At 38.3% G+C, this 19,461-nt stretch overlaps 1 protein-coding gene across 2 annotated transcripts in view; it reads left to right on the top strand.

The window, feature by feature from the left end:
• The window catches only part of BMX (BMX non-receptor tyrosine kinase), a 52,890-nt gene that overhangs the window by 8,530 nt on the left and 24,899 nt on the right, over positions 1–19,461 (top strand). Inside the window, exons 4-10 of one of the 2 annotated variants that reach the window (XM_045856017.1) lie at positions 2,004–2,085; positions 4,234–4,353; positions 6,556–6,620; positions 11,057–11,232; positions 14,397–14,465; positions 15,383–15,436; positions 18,197–18,251. In XM_045856017.1, the coding sequence (XP_045711973.1) occupies positions 2,004–2,085; positions 4,234–4,353; positions 6,556–6,620; positions 11,057–11,232; positions 14,397–14,465; positions 15,383–15,436; positions 18,197–18,251 (621 nt within the window). Of the gene's footprint in view, positions 1–2,003; positions 2,086–4,233; positions 4,354–6,555; positions 6,621–11,056; positions 11,233–14,393; positions 14,466–15,382; positions 15,437–18,196; positions 18,252–19,461 lie in introns of both variants that reach the window. The other variant, XM_045856016.1, reaches the window with a different exon arrangement.

The following is a 19,461-nucleotide window of genomic DNA, read 5'->3' as shown; positions in this document are numbered from 1 at the left end:
ATTCTCCCCCTCTGTCCTTCCCTCCTCCAGCTATCATTCTGTTCCAGGTTCCCGTGGCTCTGGTTCTATTTTTCTCATTAGTTTATTTCATTCATTAGATTCCAGTTATAAGTGAGGTTATATGGTATTTGTTTTTCATTGACTGGCTTATTTCCCTTAGCATAATTGTCTCCAATTCCATCCATGCTATTACAAAAAGTAGGATGGCTCTTCTTTTAATAATTTTTATGAGGAACTCAATATAGTGGGGATAAATAAAGATGTTGCAAAATGATTTAATAAGATGACAAGGCATGGAACATTTTTAGATAGGCGTTGGGCACCTTGATAAAATTCTACCTACTCATCTGCCTTCCCTAGAGGGAGAGAAAGAAAGGTGACCAAGTGAGCCCCAGTGGCCAGACTTTCCTTGGGCTCTGACAATCTCTTTCATCAGACATTGCCAGGCATATCCAATGCTCTACAAGATACTAGGCACACTATAGGAATAAAATGCCATCGCTGTTTTCAAGGCATTTACAGATCATTATAATGCAGTGAGGGTGAGTGTTAAGGTGAAGGTCAGCAGAGTAGCCATGGTGCCCCAGGAAGCAGAAGCTTCACTCTTCACTCCAAGAGATCAGGGAGATTTTCTACTGGAGGTGGGTTAGGAAGGACAGGTGGAGTTAAAAGCAGCAAAGACAGAAAGGGCAGTGAAACAAAAGAAACAGCAGACATCAAGGCACTCATAGGTGAAATAATATGACAGATTTGGAGAGCTCCAAGTAGTTCCTAAGAATAAAGCAGCCCTCTGAAAGAGTGAAAGAGATGAGTCTGGAAAAATGGGTGGGGCCACATCAGAAATGCTTTGCACAGCATGCTAAGACATTTTCGTTTTATTCTGGAGTATTTTTTTTTTGAACGATATGCTATGGAGAGTGTCCCTACACTACCCTTGGGAAGTGGCTTGAACTAAGTCAAGCCCTACTTTTATTAGATCATGAATAGTTGTCTTTCAGAGCAAAAGGCAGATGTTCAGACTACCAAGTGCTAGTATGAGAGCACTGTGGCCAAAAATGAAATAAAATAAAATAATTTGATTGCTGAACAATCTATACTTCGCACTTTAAAAAAGATCATTACCTAATTGGGAGAAACTAGGGGAGTGTGTGCTCATGAAAGATGCTTCAAATTCACATCCCAGAGGCAGGGGGTGCATAAAGAACACAGGGTTTGGAGCCCCACAGAGCCCCTAGCTACTGTTCATACTGGTGTAACCATAGAAAACATAGCCTCTCTCTCTGAGTTCATTTTTCACTTGAAAAATGGTCATGGTCATATATTTTTCACAAAGTTGAAATCCCACTAATGGGATTAAAATATTAAAGCATCTAGAAAAGATCCCCCCAAACTAGTAGGTGTTTAATAAATGATCTGTATTGTTTCCCCACAAAAGTAAATAAACTAGAGAAGGATCTGGGAAGACATTATAATCTTCAAACATTTAAACAAGTGTCTTAAGGGATAGAAGATGACTTATGGTGGGACATGAACCAAGGGAATAAGTAATAGGGTGACACACTTTTACTCAGTATAAGTGTGGGCTATATAATAATCAGAATATATGAAAATTGGCAAGGATGGCATAGTTAAAGTGAAGGGAATTTCATCCCTGAAGATATTTTTACGGATAGAGCAGATAAACATTGTCCAACTGGCTATGGAGAGTCATGCACTGAGTAAGTGGGTAGACCAGAACATTCCTAAGTCACCTGTAATATCTAACATTTTATAACTTCCTAATTCTCTGCTGTGATTTTCCAAAGTGTAGCAGTGTCTGAGATAAAATAAACTGAAAGGTGGAGATTAAAAATAACTAGGCTTTTTTTCTACCTAATTCCAGAGCTAACAGATATTATATAAGCAAACTCAAGGTTTCTTTTGGATAACAGAAAATTTGCAGTTGCAACAGAGTGAACTATGATGCAATTATAGTTAAATGCACTAAATCTTTTCCTTTCCAGATTGTCTATAAGGAAGGGCTTCTCTATGTCTATGCATCAAATGAAGAGAGCCGAAGTCAGTGGTTGAAAGCATTACAAAAAGGTAATGTTAAACAGTCATAAAAGGGAGTCGTAGATTGAATTTTTTTCAGGTTTCATAGAGGAAAGATATGACAGTAAAAGGACTCAGAGCCAAGACAAAATCTACTGATTTTCCTACCAACCTCAGAGTATATGCCATGGTTATCCTCATTTTGCATTCTCATTGTTCCATAGGGGAAAGCTGGGGATCTGATACCCTTCCTCCCCACCAAATCCCCCATCCCTCTAACCACACCCTCCCTGCTCTGCACAGAGCTGGCTATTGTCCTTCCCAGCAGCTTGAAGGAAGCCAAGCCATCTGCTCCCCACCCATTGTGCTTGCCTTCCCAGGGCAAAGTCCATTCTAGGTCCTCTTAGCATTGTGTTAGGTCCTGTAGCTACTGCACTTTAGATGTTTATAGGAAGTTATAACTAATACTAAGCACTTATCATTTGGCAGCTACTGTGTCAAATACTTGTAAAACGCTTTCTTAGGTAACCCTCTTGACAACTCTGTGAAAATGGGTCATACTTGTCTCCCTTTTTTCCGATAAGTGAAGTTAAAGACACATGACCAATGTCATATACTTAATATTGGAGAACTCATAATTCAATTACCCAAATCCATCTTTTTAGCCAATACAATATAAGTGCTAGGCTTCTAGCCTAGAAAAAGCTCAAGGTCAGAAACAAGTGTTTTATAAACTTAACTCCTTTTGTTTGTTGTGGTTTCTGTAATAATTTCTTTCAATTCTCATTAACATTTAGTGAAGTTTTTTAAATGCCAGCCTTTTCAGGCAAGCTGAGCTGAGTTAAACTAAGGGAATGGTATTACTGAAGTCCACTGCTCACTGAGCCAAAAACTGTGTTGGATACTTTACATACATTTTCTCATATCCTCCCAATGACCCAGCAAAATGATTATTTATTCTCTCCATACACTTCCTTGAGCTGGGGTTGTAAAGGAGGAGCAGAATTCCCCTACAATCAGAATAAGAAATCCTCAAGATGAATTAAAAAAATCAAGAAGGAAAGAGTTGAAGCCACATGTAGAACCAGCCCTCCCCACCTAGATACTCATCTTGAACTATTCTCTACTAAGACCTTGTAGGTTTCTCTGCTGTTCTGAGAGATGGTACTTTGCTATTACAGTAATATTAGAATTTCATTTCTTTGGGTTTCTTTGTCCTGTTCCAATAAGTTTTAAAATATGCACATATTCCTAGAAAAGTAGTCCCATAAGCCATTAATTCCTTAGTGTAAACAGGTCAAAGTCATGAACGACAAAGAAGGAATGAAAAATTAATCTGTATCAAGGGAAACTAGATAACTAAGTGTCATTTGTGACTCTGGATTGGATATCCAATCAGAAGAAAATGAATGATTATAAAGGATATTATTGGAACAATTAGAAAAATTGAATATGAAATATATATTAAGTAATAGTATTGCATCTGTGTTAAATTTAATGAATTGGATAATTTTATTATGGTTATATGAGGGCCTGTCATTGTTAGCAGAAGTTACAGGCTGAAGCATATGTGGGTTACATTATTTAGGTCATAATATCTGTACTTGCTCTCAAATGGCCAAGCAAAATATAGCAATGATTTTTAAATCTAAAAATAATAATTTTATCTATCTATCTATCTATATCTGTACAGAGAGAGATAGAGATAAAGCAAATGTGACAGTTAAAAATTGAATCTGGGTAAAATGTATATAGACATTCATTGTACTATTCTTGCAATTTTTTCTGTTTGAAATGCTTTCAAATAAAAAGTTGGTGGAATATATATGTTTATTAGAACCTTCTTTTCTTTTTGCTAAGATCTAGTCCTATCCTCCAGCCTCTTTCTGCCACCAGAGAATGACATGCATGTGCTGTAACTTCCTTCCTTCCTTTATAGATGTATTTCTAAAATCCTAACACCAAGCTGATCTGTACAAGCATTTTCTACCAATTTTTTAAAGACTGATATAAGTTATTGTGTTGTGCTCACTATATACATGGCTACACTTTTCTTTTTGGCTTTTTAACTTCTAAGTGAAAGACTTAGATCCTTTGGGAACCATTTGCTCTTACCCTGGTTGCTGGCAAAAATGATGTTTTCATTGTTCTGTGATAACAGCACTTACTGAATGTGTTTTCTTCCTGCCTGCTACCCAGAGATAAGGGGCAACCCCCACCTGCTGATCAAGTACCACAGTGGGTTCTTCGTGGACGGGAAGTTCCTGTGCTGCCAGCAGAGTTGCAAAGCCGCCCCGGGATGTACTCTCTGGGAAGCATGTAATGTGACCCCTCTATTGGGTGGACCCTGAGTGGATGGTGCCCAATTAGGCAAATCTGACCCATGCCAGAACAGCTCACAAGTTCAGGAAAACAAGATGTACCATATTGATTGGCATCATGAAATTTCAGCTTCAAAGATGCTATCTGGCAAATGAAGTCTAATTCTAGAGTCAATTGAGTTACGTTGATTAAAATAATAACAATATTAACATCTGCCATTCTTTTACTCCATGAGAAATATTTTTTATATTTGAATCATAAATCAAGCAAGGAGCTGTTTATCCCTGTTCCCCATAATTCTTCCTGGTTTAAAACAGATTCCAGATAGATAGAATGTGGTGAACATATCACTATGGTTCATAAATTAAATCATAAGCTGAAAAAAACAATATTCTTTTAAAAACATGTCAAAAGATAAAATTTAAGCAACACTTTTAATCACCATATATAAAAAAATGATGAATGGCCATTCACTATATGTTTTTTGATTTTTTAATAACATCAGAGAAGGTAGCAAAAGGTTTTGTGCAATGTTATAGTCCCAGGGAAATCTGCCTGAGACTTTATCCAGGGATGGAAAAGAAAGCCCATGGAGTGGTTTTGAAGGGATAATGGAGGGAGAGAATTATGTCATTTGCTTCTTGTGCCATTGAGTCCCATTCCTTCACCAGGATACTTGTATGAGACAGTCTTATATATTTTAGTTCATCGTTGTTTAACAACATGAACTTGCCAATAAATAAAAAGGAGAACTTACTTTGGTAACAGTTTTGTAGCCTGGACAAAATTTGCTTGGATTACAATGACTTTAAAGAATTGAGTGAAAGAAAAGAATTGAATAAGATCAGCTGTGTGATAACACTTCATAAACTGTAAAACACAGAGACGTGGGTAATGTTATCCAAGTTCACTCCATAACAGTCTTGACACCTGACAATTATGTTAATGTTACTGCTGGTCACTTTACAACAAAAAGAATGAATAAATATTCATTGTGTTTTCCATTTCAATTAGACTACACAATGAATATTTATTAATCTTAATTTGATCACTACCCTTTATATGCTTGAAGCATAGTGATTTAATGAACTACACAGAATTTACTGGATCTTCCCTCAACTGTGAGGTGCTGTAAAATAATGTCTCCTTACTGCACTAATCATTTCTCCCAATTACTCCATCCATGGTCTGGCATCATTACCCAGCAGGCCAGGTTTTAGCTCTGGCCTTGCCCTAACTCCCAGGGAAAGAGCAGGAGAAAAGCCAGAGAGACCACTGTTTTTGAATTATCTTCCTAGGCTCTGGTTGGTTGCCAGCTGCCACATGTCCTAGGTGCCACAGGCTCTTTGCCATCCTCTGAAGAAAACTACAAAATATAGAGGTATTACAGCTCACAAGCAGCTATGATATTGTCTAACTGCCCAAGTATTTTTTACTCCCTTGGCCTCCTTTGTTGAGCTACAGGAAAGCCTGTGGGCACAGAAAGGAAACAGTTGAGTGTTTTTCCTTCCTTTTATCTCCAAAATTCCCTGTACCCCCCTCTTTCCAGGATATGTGTCCTACAAGCAAGTTAACCATACACTCTACTTTGAGACAGTCTCATTCTGCAACTGGTGACCTGGCATAATTATATTAAAAGCCTATCTATTGCAGTCAGGAATGTTCCAGTTTGGTCAATAAACCATATGTCCACCCCATTTGTAAGGCATATAATGGCTCACACTCATAGCCTACACATCGATCTACATGTGTGGGTGGAATGAGAAACCAACAATTATCATAAGAACTAAAAAAAAGCAGGAAATAGGTTTGTTCATTTATAAATCATCTATTTATAAGCATTTTGTATGGCAAATCAAAGATAAATCAGACATGGATTCTGAATTCTAGGTCCTACACAAGGGATTAGATATATTAGTACTCAAATACGAGGTGGAAATGTGGCACAAATGAATAGCTTTATGGATTTAGAGGGACTGGGATATTTTATCTACTTTGAGAGGATATTGATAATGGTGGAGGAGTGGTGTTTTATGTGGGTGTTACACAGGAAAACAACAATCACTCAAGATGTTGTATCTAAATTCATTTAATCTTCAGCACTGTTTATACAAGCTAGTTCTTTTGATTCATAGCATTGGATATTTTGCTTTGTTTTATGTAAAGTTCCTTCTGAAATTACTTGGTTTTACTTTTCAGATGCTGATCTTCACATTTCGACAAGGGAAGAGAGACTAAGAGTTCCCATCTTCCCAGACAGAATGGCAAGTCAACATTTAATTTTTTTTTGAAGTGATGCATGTTTTTTTAAAAAAAAATTTATCTTAATCATTGCAACATTTAATTTTTTCATAATCAGGATATATTAAATAAATCAAGAATTGCCAAATTCAAGACTAAAAAATATGGGCTTCCTTCAGACTATCAGCAAAGAGAGAAAAACTATGAGCTATCACCAATAGCAATGGCAATATCAAATAATAAATTCAAATACAGAACCATTTTACACTTTTATATTTAATAACTGGGCCTTTTTCTAGCTTGTAAGCACATAAATAGTATTAAAAATGATGCATGTGGGAGATAGCATCATATATAATAGGCAGCTATTACTAGCTGTCATTCTTCTCCTACCACCAGCATGGCCGGGACTGCCTCATGTAAGTAAGTATCCTGGTGGAGGAATGGAACCCCATAGGGCACTAGCAGAAAACAACATAATTCTTTTTCTCCATTACCTTTTCAAAGCCACTCAGTAGGCTTTCTTCTAGTCCCTCTCAGATGACAAAAATTTTCCCAATTACCGGCAGTCATGAGAACAGCTTCTAATTGTCCCATCCAGTGCTGTAATCACACAATTCAAACATCTTTCCAGGTTAAAACTATTCCCCTTCAGCTAGCTCAAGTATGTAGCAAAGAACAGCCTGCTTAGAGGGAAGGGTTGAGACCAAGGAAGAACAAGTCTAATGAAAAAGACAGTCCTATATGGTTGGTCCCATCATGATTTGGTTGTGGTGGCTTCTTGGTAAGACAGTTTTCTTTTTTTTTTTTTTTAAGATTTTATTTATTTATTTTTAGAGAGGGAAGGGAGGGAGATAGAGAGAGAGAGAGAAACATCAATGTGTGGTTGCTGGGGGTTATGGCCTGCAACCCAGGAATGTACCCTGGCTGGGAATCGAACCTGGGACACTTTGGTTCCCAGCCCGCACTCAATCCACTGAGCTACACCAGCCAGGGCTCGGTAAGACAGTTTTCCAATGCTGATTCTTTATCTTACAGGAGACTTTTATGAGTTTTACACTGGGGTGCACATCCAAATGTAGTTTTATGACAGAGGAAATGTCTCAACTCTTAGTTCTTGGGTTTTTAGCCTTCAACTTTTCTGCTTGGTCAATTCACCAATCTTGGGCAGAGTTTTCAAGATGGCTCCCCATCAACCCTCTCCCAAAGGGTGGAGTTGGCCTCCAGGAAAACAATCAAAACCTTGACCACTTTGGTTAATAAAACTGTACATTGCTTGGTACTACAATACAGGCTGCTGATTTCCTTGTTCTCTGCTTTCTTAGGCTTAGGTTCATAGCCAGTCTCCTGCTTTTAGACTTCCTAGTCAAGCGTCAGCCTCTTCAAGTGCCAGGAGACACATAAAATGGGCTCCCGGTGGTTTTCTGGAAGCTCACCTGAAATTTAGGAAGCATTTCCACTCATCCATGAGTTCTATGTTATCTTGGGTACTTATTTTCAGTTACACACATCCACACACAATTCTATGTTTCTAAGTAAAAAGAATATAATTCTGTGAACCAACATGAAGGGTAAAAAGAAACCCCTTGTTATAGTAGGTTAAATTATGTCCCCCAAATTTCATGTTCACCCAGAATATCAGATTGTGGCCTAAACAGGGTCTTTGCAGATGTAATTAGTTAAGGACTGAGTTGAGATTATAGTGGATTAGAATGGGCCATAAAACCCAACCACTGGTGTTTTACAAGGAGATGAAAGGACACAGAGACACACAGAAAAGAATATCACAAGCCAAAGAACACCTAGAACCACCAGAAACTCAAAGAGACTAGTAAGATTCTCCCCTAGAGCTTTTCAAGGGAACATGGTCAGGCTGAAACCTTGATTTTGGACTTCTAGCCTCCAGAACTGTGACAAACTATTGCTCGAATCCACCAAATATGTACTAATTTGTTATGGCAACCCTCAGGATATTAATATAATTATTAAGGTTTGAGGGTTGTTTTTGTTGTTGTTGTTATCAGCACCATTGCTGTTTTGGTTTAGATGCATGCTCCAGTCCTAAAGCTTGAAAATTATGGCCCTATGACACACCTAAAAGCAATGTTCAAGCTAAGCTAATCTATAGGGAAAAAAGGTCAATTAGTGGTTGCCTGAGGCCAGGGTGGGAATGAAGATTGGGTATAAATGGACACCAGGGACCTTATAGGGCTGATAGAAATGTGCTCAGACTGGGTTATGGTGATAGTTGCTCAACGTGATAAATTTGCTAAAAGTCACTGAATTTTTATAATATGTGAATTTTATGATATGTAAATTGTACTCCAATAAAGTTTGTTTCAAACAAATCTAAGAGCAGAGGATAATTTAGGAGCTGGAAACTACTGCATCTAGTCTAGGGCAAGGAATTCTTTGGGAAATGTGTTGAAAATTATTAATCATGTAAATCAATGGCCAAAGTCTGTTTTCATTATTAGCTGCCCTAAAAGATCAGAGAGACTATTATGAAAGCATGTTTTCCTTGTTTTGTTTTTACCAGAGCATTCAGTAGAGGACTTATAGAGCTGAGGAAAATTAAAATTCACTTTCTAACTCTTCAGCTCAGATTTCCAATTAGGGAAATTTTCACTGGTTTTATCTTTGAAGAAAACCACCCCACAGCTCATAAGTAGCAGTACCCTACATAACTAAAATTTCCAGGATGTTACTCCCTGGAAAAAAAAGTAAAATACAGTGAGAAAAAAATAAATTCAGAGGTTATATACATATTATGTAAATTTCTAATTGAAGTATAACATGCATGTAGAAAAGTATATGAGCCCTAAGTGTTCAGTTTGATCAGTTTTCACAAACTGACCACATCCTTATAACCCACATTCAGATTAAGAAACAGAACATCACAGATCCCTGGGGATAGCCTCATGTTTCCTTTCAGTTGCTATATCCCACCCAGAGTCATCACTAGCCTGATTTATAACACTGTAAATTATTTGCCTGCTTTTGACCTGTATATAAGTGAAATCATTGATTGTCTTCTTTTGTTAAATTTATGAGATTTGCCAATTTTTTAGTATGGGATTACAGTTTATTCTCACTGCTGTATAGAATACCAGCATATTAATTGTGCCATTGTATTAGTTTCTTATTGCTGTTTAATAGCAAATTTAACAAATTTAGTGACTTAACACAAAGTTATTCTTTTATAGTTCTGAAGATCAGAAGTCTAAAATGGGTTCACAAGGCTGTGTTCCCTCTGGAGGTTTCAGGGGAAAATCTATTTCCAGGTCTGGCTGGTATAGCTCAGTGGATTGAGTGCAGGCCTGCGAATCAAAGGGTTGTAGTTCAATTCCCAGTCAGGGTACATGCCTGCATTTCAGGTCAGGTCCCCAGCAAGGGGTGCACAAGACGCAACCACACATTGATGTTTCTCTCCCTCTCTTACTCCTTTCCTTCCCCTCTCTCTAAAAATAAATAAAGGATTTTTAAAAAGAAAAAGAAAATCTATTTCCAGCTTCTAGAGGCTACCTGTGCTCCTTGGTTCCTAGCACATCCCTCCATCTTCAAGGCCAATAGTGTAGCATTTTCTTTCCTCTCTGATCTCTGCTACCATCCTTACATCTTCTCTCTGATGTCTGACCTTTTTGTCTCCCTTTTGACAAAATTAAAAGGGCCCTCTTGGTTACATTGGGCCTACCCCAACAAACCAGGATAATCTCCCCATCGCAAGATCCTTAACTTAATCACATCTATATAGTCCCTCTTACCATGTAAGGTAACATTCACGGGTTCTCGGAATAAGGACATGAACATTTTGGGTGGGGGCATTATTTAGCCTACTACAATCACAATATGTTTAATATTTTATCCTTATAATGGGCATTTAGGTAGTTTCCAGTTTTTATCTAATTGAAATAATTCTGCTATGAACATTCTTTTACACTCCTTTTGATTTCTCTGTTGGATATATATATATATAGACTTTTTAGATCATAGGGTATGTGCACATCTAACATTAGTAGGTTCTATGAACAGCTTTTCTCTATGGTTCTACCACTTCAAACTCCAACCAGCAAAGTTGCGAGTTCCTGTTGCTGCATATCTTTGCCAATGCTTAGTATTGCTTCCTTCCTTCTTTCCTTCCTTCCTTTCCCTTCCCCTTCTCCTTCTTTCCTTCCTTCCTTCCTTCCTTCCTTCTTTCTTTCTCTTTCTCTTTCTTTCTTTCTTTTTCTTTCTTTCTTTCTTTCTCTCTCTCTCTCTCTCTCTCTCTCTCTCTCTCTCTCTCTCTCTCTCTCTCTCTCTCTCCCCCCTCTGTTCCCTTCCTCCTCCCTTTCTCCCTCTCTGCCTCCCTCCTTCCTTCCTTTTTAATTTAAGAGCTGATATACCTTGGTTGTTAGTTTCCAGTACATGAATCTGTGCATGTGCCTCCCTGTGATCTATTAAAATATCTTGTCTTCCAAAGCTGAAGATTCCTCGAGCAGTTCCTATTTTCAGAATGGAAGAACCATCTTCAAGTACCACTCTAGCCCAGTATGACAGTGACTCAAAGAAAAACTATGGCTCCCAGCCAAACGTCAATATGCGACATCTTCCAAGAGAAGACTGCCCTGACTGGTGGCAAGTAAGAAAACTGAAAAGGTAAACCTCAGCTTTTTTAGTCTATGCGCTGCCCAGCACGTAGACTAAACTTTACACCACTGCCTTGTACTTCAGTCTCAAAGCTGTCTACGCATGCCTTAGCTGAGATAAGGCTGTCTTGTCATAAAAGATTCACTGTTTGAGCCAAAAGCCAGAAGCAGTGGCCCCACTGGGACTGAGCAGCATAGTATTTATTTGCATTTAGACGATCCAAGCCAATGATCTAAATAATATTTGAGCATCTTATTCCATCTTCTTTCTCTCCCCTTCCCCCCTAATAACATCACATTCCAGAACTCTGAATATTTAAGTTATATCTTTTATATGAGACAGCTTAGAGTGGGCTAACTTTTGTAAAGTGCTTGGGCATCACTGGCCAAATGACAAGTAGCATTTCAAGCTTGCCTTCTCAGGATACTATTAGTCTCCTCATGTTTTTAAGGCAGTGCTTAAATTGTGTATATCTCTAGGGTCTGGAACCAAGTCGGCCCCATATTTGATGCTCAATAAATATGAAATCAAATTACAAGACAGCAATAAAGAAAGGGTCAACTAACTATCCTTCCTTATTTGTTGCCTCCTACTTCCTCCCCATCATGCTGTTCACTGTCTGACATCTTCTCATCTAGTTATTAGCATTCCTCCAGGATACAGAAGTCTGTCTTTCCCCACAAAGCATGCAGAGCATCTTTCTGACTCACCATGTATCTCTTTTTTTTGTTTTCTCCTTTGTCCTCTTATTGTTTTATTCTTTCCATCCTCATCAGTTTTACCCAAAACAAATGCCTCACTGTACCAATGATACAGCCACAGGTCTATACAGAACTTGAAAAATGTGAACGTATTCTTGCTATTTATTGCCTTCAGCATAACAAGTCGTGGTACCTTTCATTCCAAAATGGAGACAGAATCCAAGTGTATTAATCTATAGCTGGTGCCTGAGGGCAGGAGTTACATTTATTTGCCCACAGCCCACTGTTCTTGTAGAAGGAGACAGTAAACTCAGATACAAGGACAATAGATGTTGTGCCAACTTTGTGCCAGGTCCCCTCCCTGCCAGAAATTCGAGTGATTCATTCAGGGAGGTGTGCAGTGGAACTGACTGACCAGTATTCAGATAAGCAGTCAGCACTACAGACTCACATGGGGCTGCTGCAGAGCCGCCAGCTCACAGATGCCAGATCCTCTTTCAAATGTTGATGTTTTGTTCATCATGGACTTTTGTGTTCGTTTATTTTTTAAAATTTTAATTGTTGTTCAAGTATAGTTTTCTGCCTTTTCCCCCCATCTCAGCCCTCTCCACCTCCCTCCCATTTCCTCTGCCTCCCTTGTTATTGTCCATGTGTCCTTTATACTTGTTCCTGCAAACCCTTCCCCTTTTCCCCTGAAATTCACTCCCTTCTTCCCTCTGGTCACTGTCAGCCTGTTCTCAATTTTAGTGTCTTTGGTTATATTTTGCTTGTTTGTTTGTCTTGTTGATTAGGTTCCTGTTAAAGGTGAGATCATATGGTATTTGTCTTTCACCACCTGCTTTATTTTGCTTAGCATAATGCTTTCCAGTTCCATCCATGCTGTCGCAAAGGGTAGGAGCTCCTTCTATCTTTCTGCTACATAGAATTCCATTGTGTTCATGTTTATTTTAAAAAATATTTTATTAAAACACTGTCTTGGTTACTGAGTTTTTTGACACCCTCTTAGGTTTTGCACCAAAAATTAAGTTCCGATCCTGGGTTTTTCCCTAGAACTTCAGAAAGCTAGTTATCTGAACAAAAGACTGATCAATCACTTCTTATCATGAGCAGCATTACATTACCTATATGAGTGATTTACAATAATTGCTAAAAGATTTTCATGGAGCTTGAATTTAAAAAGCTCAGCCATGATTCTCAGCTCATATAAGTACATAATACTTTTTATTAACTTTCTGTCCTTTATACTATCTTTACCTGAGCTGCTTTTTAATCTTTATTTTTTTCTGGCTAGTAAAATAATTCATGTTCTAACAAACACATTCAAATATTGTAGAATCTTCAACGTGCATTCCTCTAAAATGTTTTCTATGTATATGTTACCTTATATATAGAATTTTAAAAATCAGATTCTCACCATACAGTCTTCTTTGCCATTTGGTATTTTCACTTAATGTCTTGGACATTTACCCCATTTGAATACATGAAGATATATGGGTACTTAGTTTTTAGTTAAAAATTTTTAACTGTGGTAAAACATAACTCAAATAAAATTTACCCTTTTGATAATTTTAGACACATAGTTCACTAGTGTTAAATACATTCACATTGTTGTGCAACCTACTTAATTATTTTGAATGTGTATATAGTATTCCATTATATGGACAAACTTTTTCATTAAAAAGTTTAATTGAAAAATTTTAACTATATTTTTTAGCATTTTCAGTACATATTTTCTCATGAAGATATGAAGTGAAAAAAACTATGCTAGTGAGCAAGGCTGTTCGGAAAGGCAAAGGGGTAGGCCCTCCTGGAAATGGAGCCAGAGGAGCATTTCCTTGTTAAGGAAACTTGTCGCTATGAAGTGTGGTTTTGAATAAGAGCCTGGGATATGAAGGCAAACAGGAAATAGGTTTTACATTCCAAATAAAACAGCCTGTGAACTTGGAGAGGTAGGCACTTCCTCATGCTCTGCTAACCACCCAAAATAAAAGAGAAAATGTTGGGTGACAGAGGATTATGAAAATCCTGCTGATCTTCCTGTGTCCACATGGAGTTAAAAAGTTCAGTATTTTCAAGGCTTTTAATTGCAAACACAACAGTAAAGAAGAAAATAACCTAGTTTACATATGTATGTGACAGAATGGTTGCATATCTACAAGAATATCAGGGCAAACCCAGTCAAGATGATTTATTAATCCAAGTTTTCTATTGTTTGAGGCTATTATAAGTCATTATTAACAATTTACATATATGTTTATGAATACTGTCAAACTACAGCATTCTATTGGAGTCCCTGAAAGGACAAAAATGTGAAAATGGCTCATTAGCTTAAATTTCCAAATCAAGTGAAACTCATGGGTCAAAATGTTCAATAAAGCTAAAACATATCTAACAAATTTTCTCTTGTCATTTAACATTTATAAATAAGTATAATCTTATGGACTGTATGTCTCTCTCTTTTTGTAATAGCAGTGAAGATTTTGCATGCAGTAACGAAAGAGAAAGAAATGTTGTGGATCACAGCACCTCAAAGATGTCATGGTATATCAAATACAGATAGTCCTATCCACCCAGGATTGGCTACCATTTGCAGGAAAACTAACCAAATTTGCAATAATTTTGCAACTAGACTTTATATTTGAAGTAAATATAAACCCCCAAAATCTATGTACTTTGCTCTCTGAACCCTTAAATTGGTCTGAATTTATAACTTGTAGGTTTCTGTTTCCTTGACACTGATTTCTCCCATCCATCATTTATGATATACACTGGTGTTATCATAAACTCTAATACACCTGGTTCAGGTATCTTGAGCAGGGGGAAAAACAACCTAGAGTTGAATAATGCTTCTCTAAGAAGAACTCTATATACAACCCGAGTTTTATTAAAGATTTTATTTATTTATCTATTTTTAGAGAGAGGGGACGGGAGGGAGAAAGAGAGAGAGGAGAAACATCAAAGTGTGAAAGAAACATCGATTGCCTCTCAAATGCCTCCTACCAAGGACCTAGCCTGCAACCCAGGCATGTGCCCTGATTGGGAATCAAACCAGAAATATTTTGGCTTGCAGGACAATGCCCAACCCACTGAACCACACCAGCCAGGGCACAACCTGAGATTTTTTTTAACTGCATACTACAGCAGTCCCTGAAGGCATCCTCATCTATTCCATGAGCCCACTTTTCTGAAAGACTCAAAGAAATCTACATTCCTGCATGCCTCCTGGGGTCTTCTTGTATCAAACATCCACTTTCCCATTAAAGTGAGCATGAACTCTACTTTTTAGTCACTCTCTGTTCACTTTGCTGATACCTTCCCAAGTTCAAAAAGGGAAACCTAGCAGTCTACATTTTATTTACATGGATGAAAGCAGGGTGGGATTTAATACTGCACTACTAGGTCCTTGGATTATTTCTTGGTGGTTCTCTTCTATTCATGTTGATTCCTCTCTTCTTAAGGGGATTTCATGAGTCAGATTCATCTGAAGAAGAGGAAAACCTGGAAGACTATGAGTGAGTTTTGCAAGTCCTCTGTTTTTCTCTAAAACTAGACTTAGATGTTTATATGCATTCTTTCCAAAAGGCATTAAAACATATGGTTCAGACTTGCTAAAGAGGCTGTGTTTACATAGGTAAACTCATGTGAGGGTCTGGGCCATTTATCTGGATGATAGGTGACAGTAAAATGGGATTTTACTAATGAAAATATTTTCCCAGTCTAGATTATGTAAATTGGCTGTATATATTCATTGGACTTATTACATACCTGTTGCGCGTGGGTCACTGGCCAGCAGTGACCATGGAACGCTGTGGATGGCTCAACGATAAACACGCGAGAAAAAACACACATGCACAGAGACAAACTAGTTTCTGTGGGGAAGTAGGGACTGAATGGACACCCCCCCTAGTGGGGAGCGCGCCAATTTACAGTCCATACCTGCTTTTATTGGGCTCATTCTGCATAATAATTCAGGTAAAGTACAGTACTCATTAGGGGGAAGTAAGGAACCATAGAAAACAAAGAACTCTGCCGGTCTATTGAGTCGGGGTCAAAGAGCTGTAAGACTGAGGAACAAAATAACTTCCTCCTAAGACCCTTCTCATTCAACTGAGAGCATTCTAAACAAAGAAGGCTTCACAGGAATTTACATGTTCTTTCTTAGGCCTGATCACCCCGGGGAATCCGCACTTCTCAGTACCCGAGCTGCACCACCCTGTCATTGTTTCAGGCTTAGGTGGAGCAAGGGAACTAAGGCAACTGGGAGACAAGGAGGTTTTTTCCCCAGACGCTGAGAACTCAGGCTATGTCAAAGCCGAGGAGCAAGGATCCATCACCCCCTTTTGCTGCAGCCCCCCAAGTCCTTCTTTTGGGGGGCTTCCCAAAGTGATCGTGCCTGTCTTAGGTCATTGCCCCCGTGGGGAATCTTACCCGTCTTTGGCTAACCGACCAAGCTTTTTGGGGGTTCAGTTATGAATAAAGCAGCAGAAGCAGCATTCCTGCCAGGAAGATAAGCTTTTGTCTCCTTGCTGGCTTAGGGTTCCAAGGGCGTTCCCTTAGCCTTAGCCTAGGTGGGGGTTTCAGCTTCTGATACCAGTCAGGGCGGTTCCCAACACATACCTGGTATCCCTGGCATTTCACTTTATCTTCATAGATACAGCATATGACATTTCTGCTGATTATTTCTTCCCTAGAGGCCTCTCACAAGGATGATGTTTAAAGGATCTTTTTAGCATTGAGTCTCATTTTTGAAGTTACTTATGATGCAGTCATTTTACAAGTTAACACAACTGAGACTTACTCATGACACCATTTATGTTGAGAGATTCCTATTCCTAGAGTAGCCGTATTATTTAACATCCAAATCATGGTACTTTAGAGAGATAGAAAAAAATCACTATTAAATATTACAACTGGGCTCTTTGGGCAAATAAAAATGTGTGATCACCCCAACTATACTGAGACCAGTGGGTCAGAGTGGCTGTTAAAGTCCTTTCCAAAAATCTAAGATTCTATCATTGTACAAATAAGGTCAAACAAGTCTCCTACACTTAAAGATTGGCATTAGGAAGATGGGGGAGTGAAAGGACATACTGCAGCTCTGACACTAAGATTATACATACTTTTAGCTCTGTTTTTTATGACTGCTGTTATTGATTTATTGGCTCTAAGTGTAGTGAGAGCCTTTATAAAGTACATATCACTGTTTCAACTCTTCCTCTTTCCCTCTAATCCAGCCTAGTCCTACTCATACGTGTCACATTGGAGGAAAAACACTGTATCCTCCACCCCTTTGCATAATGATCTCTTTACTACCCTCAAACTTCCTCTTAGCCCTACTTTCTTCCCCAAAGTTTATACTCAGAAACACATCTGGTGTAATAATTCAAACTAAGACATAAAAGATTGAGAAAGAAGGGCACCAAAACTATCCAAACAGGACTGCACTTTAACAGATGACAAACACTTAAACCAATGTAACTGAATCTCTAATTTTGGATTTTAGTATTGAGATGAATTGGAAGTCTTTCTTTGGTTCAGAAAACCCAGATTTGACCTTATAGAGTCTATATCACCACCATTTCTAGATTCAAATGTTTTGTGAGGGGTGTGCATTATGGGAAATGATCAGGAGATACATGCCCTCTTCAAAGTCAAAGAGATGCCAAAGGGAGATGAGGACCAGAGGACAATATGATCTAGGGTTTGCTTTCTCACACTGTTGTTGGTGCCACCAGCTTCCTGCTCTATCAGCATCACAGAAGCATCTGTTTTATGGCCACAAGTTCATGAGCATCTCTACTCCATTCTATTAAAGACTAAAGTGCCAAGGTTTAAATGAAAAATTATGTGGCAGGACTAGGCCTAAGCTTCTGCTGCTCTGACATTGAAATGCTGAAATATTTTTTAAAAACAAACAAAGACAGGTCTCAGGAAAATTACTGACACAAGCAAAGTGTGTATGCCTGTGAGTATGAGTATATGTGTAAGTGTGCATATGGGGGTCTCACACACAATCTCACTTCACCTCTCCAGGCCTCTCTCCTTGTTCCTGATCATCTCTTTCTTCTGTCTCTCATAGGCATATATACTGAATCATATTCCCTGAACAGTCTTTTGATTAACTATGACTAGCTTAAAATATTAGTAAAACTATAACTTAACATCTACAGTGTTAATTATATATTGTATAAGGATACAGTTAGAAAGCTGAGTAACAAGTTATGCAATTAAATATTATTATCTATTAAAATTGGAATTCTGTCCTATTGCAGCTGGTTTGCAGGTAACATCTCCAGGTCACAATCTGAACAGTTACTGAGACAAAAGGTAAATGGTCTGGTCTTTAAAATATCCCTTAAGAATCTCTTTCTAATGTTGGGTCCAGTGGGTAATGCACTTCTTACAGAAACCTTAGTGCTAATTATACAGTCATATCATCATAGTGTTAGTTGTCCAGCCTATAGTTTACCAGGCCCTTCACACATAGCCATTTACTGTGTTTCCACTATATACTTCTGTGTAATGAACCATTTCAGAATTCAGTGGCTTGAGACAACAAGATTTAGGATTTCTCACAATTCTGTCAGTGATTCAGCTGGGCTAGCAGTTCTTTTGCAGGTTTGGTTAAGTGCCACTCCTCTGGCTGCATTTAGCTGGTGGATGTAGTCCCTGGGAGGTTGAGGTTAGCTGAGGCAGTCAATCTGGATGCCATAGTTCTCCATGTCGCTAACTTGGGTTCCCTTACAGCATAGTGATCTTAAGGCAGTGGTTGAAGATGATGAGCCTCACAGTTCAGTGCATGCACCATATAGTCTCTGTTTTTATCATATTTGCTAATGTCCCACAGGCCAAAACAAGTTACGTGGCCCAGCCCAGAGCCAATGTCAGAGGGGAATGAATATACAGGGCATGAATGAAGAATGATGATTTATTGGGAGCCATCTATGTAACAGTCAACCTTAGCTCTGTCACTTCTCATTAGCACCTAAACCACAATAATGCAGATATAACAAGGAACATATCTACATGATGTTGTTACTAACTGGTATGAAATAACCAATAGGAAACTCTTTTGACCTACAAAATGACATTTTGATATAGTTCAACCTTATATAACACACCAATTATCTCTTTGAGGGGTACTGATGAAAATGTAATAACTTCACTATCTAACATGGTATTTTGTCACATTCCCAGTTTATTATCTGCTCTTTCTGAATCTGGATCTGTTTATTTTTAAATATATTTTATTGATTATGCTAGTACAGTAGCCCAAATTTTTGTCCCTTTGCCCCCTCCACCCAGTACCCCCATTCCCAGTAGCCATCCCCACACCATTGTTCATATCCATGCATATAAGTTCTTTGGCTACTCCATTTCCTATACCATTTTTAACATCTCCCTGTCTATTCTGTGCTTCTGTTACCTACCATCTTGTGCTTTTTAAAATATATTTTATTGATTTTGCTATTACAGTTGTCCCATTTTCCCCCTTCACTCCCCTCCACCCTGCCCACCCACTCCCACCCACATTCCC

Source organism: Phyllostomus hastatus, unplaced genomic scaffold (genome assembly GCF_019186645.2).
Source record: "Phyllostomus hastatus isolate PE091 unplaced genomic scaffold, TTU_PhHast_1.1 phas_scaffold_12, whole genome shotgun sequence".
NCBI classification, from domain to species: domain Eukaryota; kingdom Metazoa; phylum Chordata; class Mammalia; order Chiroptera; family Phyllostomidae; genus Phyllostomus; species Phyllostomus hastatus.
The sequence above is the reverse complement of the archived record's forward strand: the minus strand, read 5'-3'. Positions and strand labels throughout refer to the sequence as shown.